The 17,301-nt window shown below is 52.6% G+C and overlaps 1 protein-coding gene across 2 annotated transcripts in view; it reads right to left on the bottom strand.

Annotated features, from left to right (window-relative positions):
* Positions 1 to 17,301, bottom strand: part of FLT4 (fms related receptor tyrosine kinase 4) — a 62,912-nt gene that overhangs the window by 12,389 nt on the left and 33,222 nt on the right. For both annotated transcript variants that reach the window (XM_080398760.1, XM_080398759.1), the window contains exons 4-18: positions 14,762 to 14,874; positions 13,686 to 13,848; positions 13,302 to 13,441; positions 12,436 to 12,604; positions 11,501 to 11,618; positions 10,705 to 10,856; positions 9,786 to 9,948; positions 7,852 to 7,996; positions 5,091 to 5,199; positions 3,701 to 4,060; positions 3,305 to 3,451; positions 2,527 to 2,658; positions 2,135 to 2,241; positions 1,697 to 1,832; positions 809 to 913 (exon numbers count right to left, since the gene is read on the bottom strand). In XM_080398760.1, the coding sequence (XP_080254886.1) occupies positions 809 to 913; positions 1,697 to 1,832; positions 2,135 to 2,241; positions 2,527 to 2,658; positions 3,305 to 3,451; positions 3,701 to 4,060; positions 5,091 to 5,199; positions 7,852 to 7,996; positions 9,786 to 9,948; positions 10,705 to 10,856; positions 11,501 to 11,618; positions 12,436 to 12,604; positions 13,302 to 13,441; positions 13,686 to 13,848; positions 14,762 to 14,874 (2,259 nt within the window). The remainder of the gene's footprint in view (positions 1 to 808; positions 914 to 1,696; positions 1,833 to 2,134; positions 2,242 to 2,526; positions 2,659 to 3,304; positions 3,452 to 3,700; positions 4,061 to 5,090; positions 5,200 to 7,851; positions 7,997 to 9,785; positions 9,949 to 10,704; positions 10,857 to 11,500; positions 11,619 to 12,435; positions 12,605 to 13,301; positions 13,442 to 13,685; positions 13,849 to 14,761; positions 14,875 to 17,301) is intronic.

Raw genomic sequence — 17,301 nt, 5'->3', positions numbered from 1 at the left:
TAAAGGACTGTGAAGCAAACTTGCATGTCCAGGATACCCTCTGCGATTTCTGTGCAGATCATTTGTACACTTGCAGTGATAAGTACTGCTGAGATGGGCCATGATTTGGTTTCCACATACAGGTCACTGCTGGCCAGAGACTGCCTCGGTATTTTGTTGGATGCCAAACTGCAAAATAATGTTTTGGATGCCTGTCTGAAAGTGTGGCTATAAAAGCTTAAAATTTCACTCTGGATTGACCAAGATTTGGGTGCAAAGCCAATTTAGCCCTCAGAACTGGGTAAGAACTGCAACCTGCTTCCTTACCCAGGTCTGAACCTGGCCCATAAACACAAAATACAGGCACATTTGGAAGAAGGCAACTGAAAGAAACACTTCTTTTAGTGACCTGCCAAAGAGGGGGTTTGGATTCTTGTTCGTCCTTTGAGACAGATTTCATTCTTTGCCTTTGCAGACAAGGTAAATTTCCTCGAAAGCCGACCTCCTCAAGTTCCTGCTGTCTATTCTGCCACTTGCCTCCCAGTGCAGCTGAATGGGGCTAAAGCATCCATGAGGGGAGGCCAAGAGGATCAACTGTGTTGAGACCAAGAAGCCATAAATTAAAAGGCTGGCTCCAGCTCCTCTCCTCTAGTTCAGGGCTGGCTTATGCAGAAGCACCCAGGAGTGCTTGTGGGAGACAAAACATTTTTTCCAGAGCTTTAACGAATGCTTTATGCAAAAGACAGGTATTTACAGGGTGGATATTCCCTGGCAGGTGCCTCATTTGCTGTCTACACAGGCTGCATATTCTGCTTCACTGTCCACATACCTTTCAGCATTTTGACTGCTACGGTCTCACAGCTGTTACTTTTATTGATCCCAAATGCTGATGCTTCCACCACTTTCCCAAAGGCACCGTGACCCAGGACTTTACCTATGAGCAAGGAGAGAGGCAGTGTGAAGGAAGGCAGGTGCAGCACAGGCAGAATGGAATGAAAAAACAAAAATCCCAACAGGAAACCATGGGAAGAAGAAAGAACAAACATCATAAAGGAAAAGGAAGGAGTGGAACGTGTGCCCTTCCCAGGTGGCTGCTTGCTTTGTCAGTGAGAATAAGAGAAAGGATGATGGGAGGAACTGAGGCAGAGCTGGCATGGACAAAGCAGAGGAAGGAAATGGCCCTGCAGAAGTGAGGGGCTGTTTGTTGCCCTTAAGCAGAGCGTATGGGCAAGGTAAACGTGACACCTTGCAGCAGAGCAACCAGGGCTAATGCCACTGCTCTGTGCCTCAAAGGCAGTCTGCAGCCCTTTTAACTCTTCCAGACAGAGGCAAGAGACTGCAGGTGGGTATCTCAGCATGAGGAGGATAATGGATGCAGTCTTGGGTCTGGAGCTTGTGGTACCTGCTGTGGACTGTGTGTTCTGTCCAGATTGCCACTTGGAGAATATGGGGATGTGTTTTAAAGCATGCCCAGAGGTCTTCTGGTCTCAGTGATGCCTGTGTGGGTACACTGGGAGAGTCTGGGCTTACAGTTGGCTCAGACCTGTCCATAGAGTCAGACCCAAAGAGATTTCCCAGGCACAGCTGGGCTTTAGGGACAGTCTGGGGAAGAAGAGGGGAAGCCTGAGGCAGAGAGAAGGCATTAAATACAGAGGTGAGAAACCTGGTGGGAAATGCTGGCTACTGCACGCAGTGGCAGGGAGGGAGTCCAGCTCACCTAGGCGCAGGCGGTCTCGTGGGAACTCCCACTTGCTGGAATCATAGGGCAGGTACTCGCACTGCTCCTCCAAAGGCACCTCACCGGGGTCCATGATGATTGAGAGGTAGCCTGTCTTGATGTCTGCGTGGGCAGGCTGCAGGAATCAGCCAACACAAAGGGTGAGGAGATGCCCTGCCTGTACTGGGTGCTGGCTCCCAGAGGGGATTTGGTTCCTTTGCCTGCCTTGACCTGCCTCCCCCTGGCAAAAGCCATTCCCTGTCACCTCCTTTACCACAGCCCTTATACACCCTGTCCTTGGTGGTGACAGCGCTTGAAGCAGCTCTCAATGACCTGTTTTTAGCAGATGCTGTCATACAGCCCCATATCACCGCAGTGGTGTTGCCCCAAGCCCTGCTACATCACCTCCCCTGCCCTGGGACAGAGACAATCACATACCCTTTTGATGTTACAGAAGATGAGAATAAGGAGGATCCAGAAGAAAACAGCGATAACGCCAGTCCCAATCAGGATGACAATCTCCACATTGGTCCTGTCATCAGAGCCTGTGGGATGGGAGGGAAATTGCAGCTTCAGAGATTCTCATTCCATGCCCCAGCTCGGCCACCCCTTATAGCCTGCTTCAGGATGTGGGGAGACTGGGGAGGTGTGTTTGCCTGAGCTAAACATGCTCTGGACTATACATCCTCCTGTGAGAGCACCATGCTACCAGCCAGGCCTAGGGGCTTTGACTGCCTCCTGCTGCTCAGTGTCACAGGGAAGAGGCATGGGACCTTGGCCACACTCCTACTCCGCCTCTTCATCCCCAGGGGTGTCGTGGCTGCTGGTACCTTCCACAGAGACGCTGGCCGAGGAGTTCACGCAGCCCTTAGCATTGCAGACACTGCACAGGTAGAGCCCAGCATCCTCCTCTCTCACCCTCTGAATGCTCAGCTTCTGGTTGAAGTCTGCCAGGTCAATCCCTGTAAGGCATGGAGGGTTGCGGTGGTCACTCACAGGGAGGGGGGATTAGTATGCTGGACTCATTCAAACTTAAAATAAGGCTCCTATTTTTTGCCCAGTTTATTTTAGATGGCAGAGTGAAATTGCAGCAGCTGGTAGATGCTCTCTTCTGTGGCCTGATGGCCCAGAAATACCCTGGAGGGACCTTCCCCAGGCAGTGTATGGAGGGGATGAAACCCCCGCAGACAGTGCTGGTGGGGCGGGGATGGTGCCAGGCTGTCCAGCTGGTGTGTCAGGGCCTGTTCCTTTCCCTCTGCAATGTGCCTGGATCCCTCCCATGCTCCTTCCACGGGACCTGGGTTGGTCCCTCCATGAACAGAGATGCCAGGCACTGGGCTGAGAGTATGAAGATGAACGATTTACCTCTCTCTGCTCTCCAGCTGAATGTGCACATGCACAGACAGTGCTGAGCCAGGCCCTAGGGCATAGACTTGGCCAACGAGACTGCGTCAAACTGGGATAGAACATGATTAAGACTAGAGTTCAGCCAATTCAGAGAATGGCTGCCTTTGCCTGGGTACAGCAACTCCCAGAACCCAGCAGTATTCAGTTCTGCAGCTGCTAGACATGATGCCCTGCCTTTGATTCATCCCCAGCTCACTGTACCTGACACTTCTTCAACCAGTTTCTCGTCTTTGTACCAGCTGATTTCAGGAACGTGGTTGCCATCCACCTTACAGCGCATCTCTATGGAGTCGCTGATGTTCACCCAAATGTCTGTCAGGTTCTGCTTGAGGCGAGGAATCTCCAAGGCTGGAGGAGCAGCACAAAGAGGAGGAGGGGAAAACGGGAAACTGATTGATCAAAAGAATATCTGTGTTCCTGGGGGGCTTTGGGTCTCTGACCCCTGCTGAAGGGTGTCTTGAGAACCCAGGTGCCCTGCCTTTGCCACCTTGAGTTTAGCTTGCTTGCGTGGCTTCCCCTGGGGACAGACTGGGAAGCTGATGGCAGCAAGAGCATCAGCTCTCCTCTGTCACTCCCGCCTGCCCTGTGGACCCTCACCCTGCACAGAGATGTATTTCTTGTGGCAGTGCTTCTCCCGGGTCTTCCTGTTCTGCACCTCACACACGTAGTCTCCCTCTTCGCCCAGGGAGATGTTGGGGATGGTGAGCAGCAAGGTTGCATCGTTGGAGTCAGGCTGGAAGCGCAGCTCCCCCTGCATCTTGGTGGCATAGTGGTGGACATTCTTGCAGTCCAGCACGAGGGGGTTGCCTTCCTCATCATGGAGCTTGGAAAGGTTCAGCCGATACCACTGCAGGTTCTCATAGGTGTAATTGTCCGCATTGCAGCTCAGCTGTAGGTCCTGCCCTTCTATGGGCTCTTCCGAGGGCTGGGACTCAATCTCGAACCCGTCTGGAATGGCTTTCAGGAAGGAAATGAACATGTGAATGAGTTTTTATGGCTAAGCTGCCAGACACAATGAACTTGTCTCCTTGGGCTCAGCTCTCTGAGACCCCCTTGTCCTCAGCCAGGGTAAAGGAAACTGATCGAGAGCAGAACTGTGACACGCAAACTGCTAGCAATTGACAGCTTAAGCCCAGTGAGTGCTACGGGATATGCTGAAGTCCTGCGGTCAAATTAAGAGGGGTCACAAGTGTAACAAGTCTGGGAGGTCTGAATTAGGCTGTTACGACTCTCAGCTCAGCTGCAGCATCCTGGGTTGCACATGTACCTGCTTTTACATGTGCCGACAGTTACACAGCCAGGCTGGACAAGATGTTGTTCATCTGCCTCCGCAGAAGCTGGTGGCTCTTACAGTACAGGTACTATCTATGAGGCTCATGAGCCCTGGCTTCTGGGGTCTGTTCAGAGAGGCACAAAGATAAGCCCCTGCTGTGCCCTTGCTGGGCTCCCTGTCCCCAGCAGACAGGGACAGACTCCTGCCAGCATGGGGTACCACTGGCAGGAAGCTTATGCAGCCCCTGACGGGTCATGACTCCAGCCCACGCTACTGGGCTTTGGCTTCTACAAACTCTGCTTCCTCCCACCACCAAAATCCCGTGGGGACACTGCTGGGGGGGCTCGGGCCAGCACGACCCTCCCTGGGAGCAGGGCGGGCAGTGCCACTAGAGGATGCTCTTGGACCAGGCACATGCCCAGCCCAGGATGTCCCCAGCCCAGGACCTGCCAGGGCTTCTCCAGGACCTAGACACAGGCAGCACCGGTTCATTCCCAGGTCTGCCTGCCAAACTCTGCCTGTGCTGTCTGTTGCCAGTGTTCCAGGTTTTTGCCACTCAGCAGAGCTCTGGAGCAGCCCTGCTTTCCTGCTGGCTTCCTAGCCACTGTTAAAGGTGCTAGCTGTGAATGACAGCACCTGACAGGTCTAGGGACCTGCCTATTTCAAGCAGAGAGCTCGGCTGATGCATGTCAAGGGGACACCTGCAGTACTTACTGGTCACGTAGAAGTAGATCAGCCGCTCGTCTCGACCCACTTTGTTAGAGGCAATACACTTGTACATGACTGAGACGTTGGCCTCCTGGATGGCCAGTTTGCTGACTGTCTGATGGAGGGAGAGAGCATAAGGAGTTAGGAAGAGCAAAAGGGAAGAGAAGCAGCATCAGTGCTGCTCTCTGGCAGACAGCAAAGCACACAGTGAGCCTGGCCCCAGGTGGCAGCTGTACCTGGGAAAAGTTTATGCAAAAATAGCCCCTTATTCCGTAGCCCTTTGTGCATTTTAAGCCTCATCTGCTAGCTCTAGCAACAGTGATGTGGATTTATTCCTGATCTCTGCTCCTTTTTTGCAGAGCCCAGCCAGCATAGATGGCTTTCCATTGGAAGCTAAGCCCCTTGGGTCGCCACCATGGGGACAGGCCTGTGCCCAGCAAGGGGGACATGAACAAGATGCAGGGTTGAGGGGTAGGCTAAGCTCCTGTCAAGCTTATACAGCAGAGAGAAAGGAAAAAAATACCAAGGCTTTGATTCCCTGAGCCCTCTGCAGTTAAATGACTACTTAGTGTCCCACAGAGTTCAGTGGATTTTACAGGTATTTACAGACCTGCAAGCACTCCTTTTATCTGTAAGGAAATCCAACCTGTGAAAGCATCCCAGCTCTCACTACTTCAGGAAGAGTTGTCATCTTCTGTCCTTAAACTCCAGGTGTACACAGACACAGTCCTAAAAGCTTCACCCTCCCTCCTTCCAGTAAGACATGACTAAGATTGGGCAAAGAGCCAGGCTGCTGCCCTGGGAGCACAAACCCAGGAGATGCTGCCTCCAAATAAGCCAGGAAAGGCAGCTGGGGAGTAAGGCAGCTCTCCTCCTTCTGTCTCACACGGCACATGTGTGAGCTGCCAAATATGTTACAAGCACTCCCCTTAGAGGAGATCTGAAGTTTAAAGCCCAGGTTTCTCCTCCTTCCCGGTTTAAATGACAAGTTCATTACATGCAAAAATCCCTCTAATGGAACAATGTTTAAAATGGAAAAAAAAAAAAAAAAAAAAAAAAAGCATTCCTACAGGGAAACTACTTTACCTTTACTATTCAGCCCATAGACTTTGGGAAGCATTTCCGTTCTAAGTGGCAATGTATTAGCTTATGTTAATCAGAAGGAACAGTCATTCATTCAGTGCATATTCAACACAGCTGAAGTGACCTTATTACTAGTACTTTTGTGCATTGCCTTTTCCGTTTCTTGGGGTTATTCAATACAGCTGTAGTGACCCTATTGCTGGCACTTTTGTGCATTGCTTTTCCTGTTTCTTGGGGATTTTCCTTCTAATGTGCACCGTTACGTTTGAGTTGGAGTTTCTGGATTTGGCATCATCCTGCTGTCTGCAGTGCGTGGCTGTGCACTGCACACACTGTGGCTCATTTCGGCCTTTCTGGACAGAATAAAAAACAGGAGGATGGTAAGAGAAGACAGACAGAAAGGAGGAGAGGGAGAGAAAGCAGAGAAAGAGGACGTAACATCCCATCACAAATGGAAGAGCTCTCTTCTCACAGAGCTCTTGCACATCCCTGGGCTGCACAACCTAAGTTGAACCTCCAGGACAGTTACAACCAAATAGATGGAATGACAAGGACACAGCTGAGGAACAGGAGGAAGAGAATAAGGAAAAAAGGGAAAGATCAAAAGCGACCAAGATGAGAGACACATCTGGAAGGGGACACAAGGGCTTCTCACCCAGGAGCTCCCACCACCCCTGTTCGCCTCCTTGAGGGACACCAGTCTCTGACCCTCTACGAAGGAGCTTTGGCTGCTTGGGAAGGAGAAGCATCTGCCTCTGCCACCCTTTTGGCAGAGTGATGAACTCCTCCTGGCCAGGCCAGGGAACGGGAAGTGCCTTTGGAGGTGTGTAGGAAAACAGGAAGTGACTTTCGGAAACAGGGGCCCATTTGTTTGTTCTGCATCCCTCTGTGAGCAGCTGGTGCCCGACACCAGTGGGAACAGGAACCCCGTCACGGTGCAGACCTGACACTCACAGCTACCAGAGAGACTGACACAGAAACAGGCAGCAAAAGCCGTGTCTGGCTGTTTGCAGGTCATATGCTGCAATGAGGGAGAGATGTTCTTTCCAGAGAGGAAATGCTGTGATGGAGAAGTGGGCTCTGTGGGGCACACATGCTCTCACTCACAAATCTGCAGCGGCTGGATGCCAGCATCTCCATACCACCCTCACCCCCCTGGGATGGGGACAGTTGGATGAAAAGACCCACCACACACTTGCATGTTCCCAAGGCCAGAGATTTCCTGGTCAGTTTGTGACTCCTGCTTAACCTTCCCAGCTGCCCAGGCTGCTCTGTGGGGTTTGGTTGTCCTGGAACAGCTCACACAAGAGTGCTCAGAAATGGCCATGGGATCCCCCCCAGCACACGCTCCCCATGCCCTCCCCAGCTGGGTGCCCTGTGTTCAACAGCAACCAGTGTAAATCTTTCTGCGCAGACAGCCCCAGAGGGAGCCTCTCTGGACGGAGGGTGATTTCTCAAAGATGACAGCTCTCCCTGGCCCTGGGGCTGCCTGGTACTGCTGAGCCCCAGAGCTGGGAACAGCCGCTGATGGTTTACTTTAGCAGCAGAGGTGTGAAGCCCTCCCCAAATCTGTCTCTGCCAGGCTTTTTTCCAGGCCACTATTGCTGGCTGATTACAAAGGACCAGTCTGAGGGTGCTGTCTGCATCTCCCTGCTCCTGGACAGGCTTGGGGCTGCAGCCTCACCTTGTTCCGCCCCTCCACGAACTCCACCCAGGTGTCAATGCTCTCGATGGGGTTCACTGCGTCCTGCTGCGACACATCTTTCCAGTCCTTGCACTCGGGCATCCGGTCCCGCTGATGACGCCTTGCTGCCCGGTGCCTGCTGTTGCTAATCCAGCAGCAGGGGAGGAGCAGGAGAAAGAGGAGAGAGACAGAGAGAAGGTCAGCTGGGAAAAGGTGGCAAAAATAGCTTTGTGTCTGAGAATTGATGCCCCTGTCCTCTATCTCTGCACAATTTCCCAGGTCTTTTGGTTACACACAGTTCTGATGTGCTTTCTAAGGGTGCTCTGCAATCATGAGTGAGGCAAACACCTATAAATGTGAAAATTGAGGCAGGGAACAGATACTTGTGTCCCAGGCAGTGTCTTCACCCCCAGGCCTGTGGTTTCATGTTAATGGTGGAGAAAGGCAGAAGTGAAATTTGTTCGTGTGTGCCAAAGGAAGTTCTTGATGCCTTTGCTCAGCAACAAGGTCTTAAACCCCTGCTTGGGACTGAGTCAGGGATATCACAGACTGGCTGGATGCTGGCCTGGAGAGCACACAGTGCAGCACCCAAGGGTGCTCCTGCTACCCCTGATTCAATAAATACCAGGAGAGAAACATCCCAAGTAGAGATGCTGCTGGTGTCTGACAGGGCAGGGTGGTACCTGTTTGGGCTGAAACAGGCGTGTGGGAGGAAGTGCCCAGATCTGTCAGGGACCCCAGATGCTGCAGCCTGCAGGGTGCTCCAGAAATGCAGATGGGGCAGGAAGATTGGAGGGTCTGCCCAAAATCCAGGGTGGGAAGTGTGAAGAGAGAAGGCTTATGGTGACAGGGAAGCAGTGGGGAGCTGAGAGCCTGAGAGCAGTGGCAAGGGCGCGCGCTGGCAATGCAGGGCAGAGCGCTTGGCGAGGTGAGCACAGCAGTGAGCTGTGTAAACAACAGGAAGCTAGAAAGAAGCCTCCTGCATCCTCTGGAGCTATGCTAGGCAGGAATACGGTGGCCTTGGGAGACAGTGCTCATAATTCATGGGCCTCTGCTTCCTGACAGGGCCACAGTGCACTTGCATGTGATGGAGAGCTCTCTGGCATCCCTGGCTCAGCAACAGCCTGCACAGGGCTGCAGGACCTGGCTTCCTCCAGGCACCCTGATGTCCTCCGCCCTGACTGCTCTGGCTACAACTCTCCAGCATCCCTTTTCCTTCTTCCTGTGAGGCTACCACTAAAAAATGCCACTGCAGCCCTGCCTGGTGCTGCCTCAGCTTCCCAGGGTGCAGGCAGTGGTCATGTGCCCTTTCTGCCTGCACAGACACCCTCCTGGCAAACCATCCTAGCAGCTGGTGGAGATCTGGCATTTCTCCTGGATTCAGCAACTCTTCCCCACATGCAGCAGTTCTGCTCACCTGCCTATGAGTGCCTTTGTTTCCATCATTACCCAGCAGAAGATGAAGGACCAAAAAACCACAGGGACCTTAGGGCAGGAATGGGGTGAGCCCCAGCTGCTCTCTCAGGGTCTTACCAAGGGGCTGTGACAATTTCTCCTGCAATGTGTCTCAGTTTCGCCATTAGCACAGTGGTCAGTGGTTTTATTGCAGGTGCTGTGAGGTGTGGCAGGGCCACAGACATTCCCTGCTGGATGCAGATGGCTGAGAATGCAGGGAAACTATGGAAGCCCTTGACGCCAGCCAGGCTGGGCAAAACTCTCACACAGAGTACAAGAGAATCCGTTATGCTCCACTGCCTCCCCACAGGGTGAGTGGGTATATGGCATCTGAGCTATCAGTGCTGTCCTCCTCTTGCCATATTGTGGCTGGCAGAGCAAAAGCAAGACAGAGTCTGGACACAGCCATGGTCACAAGGAGCTCTAATGCCATTCTGGTGGCCTGATAAGACATGCGTGTTGGAAGAAATGGCACTTACAGGCTGCGTCGGGAGAACATCCGACAGGGCATCCACGGCCGCCACTGCCACTGGATTACCTCTGGTGCTGGGATGCCATAGACTGTGCAGGTGAGGGCCTGGGGGCTCCTCCTGGAGTAGATGCTCGGGGAAGAGGCTTCCTTCTCATGGATGCGTGGAGGAACTGCAAGGATCAGAGTGACATCATGAGCGGCTCCAGGCTCAGCTGCTGCATCCCCAGGCCAGGCACAGCCCTCCCCAGGCCCGTCTATAGAGACTGGGCACTAAAGCACTATGTGCACTCAGGGCAGCTCCTGGGGAGCTCAGGCCTGCAAAGCAGAGCAAGTTATACTTAGGCAAATTCAAGTGATGTCATTTCTCCTTCCTCTGCAGGGTGTGACTGTCTGGATGCTGCAGGGCTCAAAGCACTGTCTGGCAGCCCCCAGCACAGGGCTACAGAGACTGCCGGAGACAAACCTCCAAGCAGCAGTGCTCTTCCAATGCTTTTGTGCTGGTATCTGGTTCCTGCATGACAGGGACCAGTTTCTGCTGGGGGAAAGCTCCCTAAGAGCTTCCCACCCAGAGGAACTGCTCCCACTCCAGGTTTCGTGTGTGTTGTTGCAGTTGCCCTGCCCTCCAGTCTGCATCAGTCAGTCACCCTCAGCTGCATCTCTAACCGCAGCTGGAAAATTGCCCCTGAGCAAGGCCATATCCTGCCCAGAGTGATGGAGCCAGGAACAAAACTGTGTCATATCACACAGACCACAAGGAACCAGTCTCACTGTAACCAGAGCATCCTTCAGCAATGGGGGAGAAGGAGATGATGTAGATACCAACTGCTTTAGGATAGCAATGGGGACTTGATCTTGGAGCAGCCCAAAGGCTGGGGCCATGGATGCAGCACTCTCCCCCTGGCTCCAGACCTGGCCCCCTCCCTTACCGTTGACAATTAACTGGAGGCTGATGCGCTTCTCCAGCCCTGCCAGCCTGTTCCGCAGAACCAGCGTGTATGTCCCAGCATGCTGCTCCGACACATCCTTGATCTGCATTGAAGATTGAGATTGCTTGGGAATTAGCTTCCCGTCCTTGTACCTGCAGGGAGGCAGAGAGAAAATGCAGCCACAGGGAGGAAGTGTCCCATTGGCAGCTGGGCAGGGGTTTGCTGGTCCCCACTAAGGTGCAGTCAGGGTGCCCCTTTCTAGCCCTGGAGACCTCTCTGAAGACACCTCTGGGCTTTCTCTGGACCCAAGTTACGGGTCTGTGCGTTGTCTTGTATGGATGTGTGTGGGGTCAGGGACGTTGTAGCTGTGCCCTGAGCAGTGTGCAGGTGCAAAGCTCCTTGATCCCAGCTAGCTCTGGTGAAAGTGCAGCACAATGCAGTGCACAGCCTGGCCCACTCCCTTGCTCCCATGGGCAGCCACAATCCTTGCGGCAGGGGTACAAGAGGGCAGCTCCTGCAGGAGCTCCACTTGGCCCCTCCAGACGGTGCAGAGCTGCCAAGCCAAGCCAGGACCTTTGCTGCTTCTCCCCCAGATGTCACCTCCTCCTGTCCCAAGCTGTGCAGCTGAGAGTCAGGTCAGGTGGGAGAAATGACCCCCATGGGTGGAAAAAAAAAAGTGACAAATGGGACAATCTTTGGCACAGAGGGACCTAGCAATGAGGCCAGGCTAAGCTTCCCTACTTGACAGAGGAAGGAGGAGAGGAGAAGGTGGCTCAGGCTAAGAAAGGTGCGTTACCACTGGAAGTCTGGTGGGGGGTAAGCCACGACTTTCACCGGCAGCTTCACGGCTTCATCTCCTGCGGTTGCTTCTATCACTGGGCCCTTCCTCCACTCCACATTGATGAAGGGCTTTTCTGCAAGAAAAAAAGGTGAATATGGGAGAGGAGAGCACAAATGGATAGGCTGTCACCAAGCTCTGCTACTCTCTACGGGGCCTGACATCAAGGACCAAGGACAGGTGTGGTGTTGTGGCACTGCAGTTGAACACGACTCCTTCTCTACAACAGTAATAACCATTCATAATGATAATTACCACTGTCAAAATAACCAAAATCCACTATTGTCTTGTCTGCCCATACAACCCCCAAGCTCTCTTCCACATCCCTGCTCCCAGCAGGGCCCCCTCCCTGGAGCAGAAGGCAGTGGGTGCCGGGCAGGGTCAGGCAGGCCAGCACAGCACTGTGCTGCGTTAACTGGCAGTTAAAGAGCTGCCTCTGCCTCGCTGTTGGGAGCCATCAGGCACGCAGGCTGGCTGCGCTGCCCCGTGACTTTCGGCTGCCACGAGACAGCCGCCCAGTGCTGATGGTGCCTCGTGCACCTGCTTGTGCCTTCCAGGCCAGCCAAGCCACAGGGGCACTGCATCTGCCGCAGGGCCATGAGACGTGTGTCCTGCCATCCCACTGGCACTTGGGCCAATTTGGTGTTTGCATCTCTCTCTCTCTCATCATCTTGGCACTTTACTGAATGTGATCGTGCTTCTAGTGTGGTGCTGGGGCACCGAAGAGCTGAGGGAATGGAGGAAGGTGGGGTCTCACTAAATCAGAGTGGGATGGAGGTGCAGGAGCCCCTCTGGTGAGCCCTGGGCCAAGCACTGCCTAAGCAGTCTGGGGATTGCTCTGCTTGCAGCTCGGCTCTGGCTGTGGCTCTGCAAGGGAGTGGAAGGTGCCGTACCGTGCACAATGACATCAGTGCTCTCCTCCAACATCTGGGCGCCGTTGGTGGCAGTGCATGTGTACTTGCCCAGGTCCTGCTGGCTGACATTGTGGAGGGTCAGGATACTGGAGAGCTCTGTGCGTGTCTGCAGTGACCGGCGTTCGGGCTCCATCACTGCCCGCTGTGTCTGTGGGAAAGGACAGAGAGAGGGGGATGAGAGACATCAGTGGGATGAGGCTGTGCAGACGGGCTCCTCATGCCTCTGCTTCTTGCTGCCCAGTGATTGCCTTTCCCTGGACAGGCATCTCCACCACTGACTGCCGTCCTCAGGGATGGTAAGGCAACAAGCCCTATGTGACTGACTGCCTGAGACTGGGGTCAGAATTTAGCACATGTTTAGCTCTGGTCTACAGGCCGGTAACCAGGCTGGGAGCCTAGGGGTAAGTGAACAGTGATGCCCTCAGGGGACTCCCCTGTCTCACTTTTCACAAGAGCCAGAGGCTACAACAGGGAGAAGACACAGCAGGGAAGGGACCTCCTCACAGGCTCTCCGTAACCAGGGCTGTGTGACTAGAATAGCTCCTTTGAAGCCTGTGATGTTTGCGCTGGTGGAAATGAAGCCACTGTTTGCCCAGGAATGCTCCAGAGCAATAACACCTTGGCAAGGAGGGTACTTTCTGCCAGGAAGAGGGGTCTTCCCTCTGTCTGCCTTCTGCTGCAGGACAGAAAAATGGGAAGCACTCTGACCAAGACATCCAGGGCACAGCTTGGTTAAGATCATGAAGGCCCTGCCAACGATGTGAAGAGGAACAATGAGGGGGCAGGAGGGGACGACTCAGAGGGAAGTGGTTCAGTGCGCAGGGAGCCGCGCTGTTTGCCGGTACCTGTTTGGCAGGATAAGTCCACTGGAAGCGGACGCCAGAGTTGAACTCGGCCCACACTGTGCAGTTCAAGACCAGCTTCTCTCCCACTAGTAGCTCCATGGCTTTCTTGGGATACAGCTGGATGTCATACAACTCACTCCCTGATGCGGAAGAGGCAATGAAAAGACATTTCTGATCTATTAACAATTTGACTTCGACTATGCAGTTACAGGAAGCTTGGGTATGACCTCCTTCTGCTTGGTGTATCTCTGGCACGCAGTAGAAGAGATATAAGCACCGTGCAGAGTCTATGTAACTAGAAAGCACCACAACAACCCCATGAGCCACACTGACGGACTTCAGAGTCATCCAGGCTGCCCTACCTGCACCTTCCCAAATATTCACCTGTTATATGGATGATGAAGAAATTGGATCTGAAGACCTTCTTGTCGATGACAGTCTCACACTGGACAAACAAGCAGTCCCTGATCAAGTGTGTGGGTACCTGCACCCCCTTCTTGTTGTCCCAGAAAGTGCTTTTCCCATCAATGTGGATGAGGGGATTTTGCTGGAAAAATCAACATTTTGCCAACTGAAATAAGAGGGTGACAGCATTCCCACCCCAGCATTCCCACCCCCCCCCTTCCAGGCTTTATGCTAGCTAACACATCCCTTTTGTGGGAAGAAGATGCAGCATCATGCTCTGCTGGCCTCCTGCCCTCTCCCCCCAAGGGTTTGTCATCTAGGAATGGTGGCCTCCCCTACACCGCTAGCAGCCGTATCCTGCACCATGAGCCTCTCCTTCTGCAGAGTGGGCCAGAGACTTCCAGGAATGGAAACTTCTAGTGATAGTTAAGGAAACTGATGCTGATATCCCAAACATCAGCCCCACTGGGATGAGTGCTGACCTTGGGTAGTGTCCTTCCCGGGCAAGGGAAAGGCCCCTGGACCCCAGAGTGTCCCTGGAGGCCTTTGTACAATGGTAACACTCATCCTGGAAGGATGTATTTGCATTGTAAAAAAAAAAAAAAAAAAAAAAAAAGAGAGAGAGAGAGAAAAAAAAAAAGACACAAGCAAACTGATAACAGAGCTGTTTTTAGTCATCAGCCCCAGGACTGCAGCCTCCTCCCTTGTGGGGATGCTGACCACCTAGAGGGTTCGTAGATCACAGAGACCAGAGAAAACAGGGGATGCTGTAGGGAAGTGGGATTAAAACAAAGTCTTGTTTTGTTTCATAGAATTCCACGGAAGAGAAGCAAGGTTGGCAGGAAACCTGTGAGGTCTGCCCAAGGGAACTGGCCAGCACAGCTTCAACCAGCAAATAAAATGAGGAAGCCAGTGGCTTGTACTTTCCATGGAAAATGTATCCCTTGCATTTCCCATTCCTGGCAGTGCCTGTTCTGCTTCCACTGAGGCAATTACAAATGCAGAACAAATGCAATACATCTTGGTCCAGAGTCTCCCACTGGCCGAGCTCTCACCGAGGTCAGCGTGACGTTAAGATCTGGGATGGACACGAGGCACGGTACCCAAGTGTTCTCCTTCTTGCTGATGAGGAGGGTCTCCGGCTTATTGATAAATGGCTGTTCAAAATCTGAAGAAGAGATACAAGGAGAAGAACAACTAAACAGGCAAGAAAAGAACTGGGAAGGGAGACCAACCAGAAGAAAAGGAGGCTTTCTGGCTTTCTTTAACACAGCATGAGCTTGCCAGAGGGAGTTGTCACAATGTGTGACAGTCAGAGGAGGCACCTGGAGCTTGGAAATGCAAAGGGAGCAGCTAAGGTTAGCGCCTAGGCCAGCCAGCTACTCCACACCAAACACTGTACTGATGGAGCGGCACTTGTGTGACATTTGGGTAGTGCTGGAAATTGCCTCCCTTTCCTGGCCCCCTCAAGGTCTCTGCTTGGGTTTGACCCTTCGTGAAACCAGCAGGTCTTGTCCTAGGCTCAGTGCCTGCCCAGCTGGTGACTGTGCGTGGCCCCACAGCAGGGATGGTGCAGGGCTGTGCCGCCCTGCTGCAGCGGCAGGCAGCTCGACCTTCCAGGGTGAGGAAGTGATCCGCAGCAGAATGGTATGCAGATGTCATCCTGCAGCCATCCCAGCCGGCAGATAAACAGATGAGCTGAGCTTTCCAGGGCTGCCACCCCATCGTCTCCTAACTGCTGCAAGCACAAATATTGACAGGAAGAACAAACCCACCCAAAATTAATCAGTGAAATGACTTAGCAAGGCCAGGGACGTTACGCTAAACTCTATGTGGAGGTAGCACCAAGAACCAGAGCGTCTGCAGAAGGGGCTGCCCCATCCTGCTCAGCGTGTCGCCTGTGTGAAATGAGAAAAGCTCAAGCAAGGCTCCACGGTGGAAAGGGTTGGTGGCAGCATATAAAGCAGGTGTGTTGTGGCCCTGACCCATCATTCTAGGCACCATCCAGACACAGAGTGCAAAGACCAACCTGATCGCAGAGAGATGGCAAGCTAACAGGGCAGCACAGACCCCGTTCCTGGCTCTTTTTCAGATACACTGAAAGAACTGGTGAGACCAGGATGCAATTACACTTGTATCCCAAGCCATGGCTGGGCAGAGGGTAAGAAATGTGTGGTTTATCTTGCAGTGCCTCATGCCAGCTGCACCTACTCACCTGCCTGCTTGGCAGCACTTTTGGTTTGAGGGTTTTTCTACTCTTTGGACTCTCCCAAACAGGGCATAGATTCAGCACCCACCCAGGCTGACTAAATGTGAGCAAGATAAAATTGGAAGAGACAAAGAATTGCGAGGCTTCTTGGTGTCCTCTGTCAGTGCCTCACTGATAGATATTTATTCTGTAGTACCAGCCCCTGCCTGCCATTACCACAGGGACACATGCCTCACAGGATGCTCTGAATAAAGACTGGTCCCTAGTGTCTCCAGTGCCTGGTGGTGCCAGTGTCTTTCCTCTCTAAGAGTCGTGTCTCTGGAAACGTCCACCCAGCATGTGGTCATGATCAGTTCTGTTCATGGAAATTGTCCCCTGCAGGAAGCAGGCTCTATAAGGAGGTGGTGGGTCCCCAGCTGGGAGATGTGGGGCTGCCCCTGGGATCTGCTAGGAGAGATTTTATGGCTTCTGGTATGCTGGAATCAGACCAAATGGTCCCAGTGACCTTAAAAGTTACTCTTTATTCACCTGGATTGCAGCTAAACCATTGATTTTAAGAGACTGTAGCATGAGGACATCTGTTTTTCCGCCCTGAGACTCCTTCCCTCTACTATCCAAGCCCTGAAGCTGCCTGTCTAAAATGACAAGTCAAAGGTGGATTTAGTAATGATCCCCATTTGGGCATTCTGGCTGTTCAGATCACGTTGGGGCCAACTCAACCCAATGCAGTGTTCCCACTGTTAAGTGCACAAGGGAATTCCTTTGATTTTTGATCTGTAAAGCTGTTGCTTCAGTGATAGTCACGCTGCAAAGACCTACTCAAGGTGAAGCACTTTTTTCTACAGCTTAGGTTAAACAAGCCATACACAGGAAACACATTGGTCAGCTCTTACGAAAGTACAGATTGCCCAGAGAATTCTTATCTTTGTTTCCTGGGGTTTTGCGCTGCCACCGGATTGCTGTCTTCTGAAATCACAGATTTGATTCCAAGTGTGAACACGTTCCTCATTCCTCTCCTGAGCCCTGGGCACGTGAGAGGAGGAGGTGCACAACTGCCAGAGATGAGAGACTGTGAGGTCCCCTCCAAGCTCAGATGGCAGCCAAGAACTGATTTACTGGGCTGGTCCTGCTGCCAATGAGCTTGTGATTCATGCACTAACTCCCCTCTCTGACCACATCACATATTTTCAATAAGGCTGTCTTAATGGGTCGGATGGGAATAATTTAGCATCTTCTTCATTAATATATGCTAAGCTTTATGAGATGGGGGCTGTACATATCCTATTCTACCCTGATGAGGCATTCTGTATGTTTACAGTGCTATCTGTATCTGTAATATAATACACACCTAACCAGACACATGGGAAATGAGACATATGCGTGGAG

This window comes from Falco punctatus, assembly GCF_963210335.1.
Source record: "Falco punctatus genome assembly, chromosome: 8".
In the NCBI taxonomy this organism is placed as follows: domain Eukaryota; kingdom Metazoa; phylum Chordata; class Aves; order Falconiformes; family Falconidae; genus Falco; species Falco punctatus.
The sequence above is the reverse complement of the archived record's forward strand: the minus strand, read 5'-3'. Positions and strand labels throughout refer to the sequence as shown.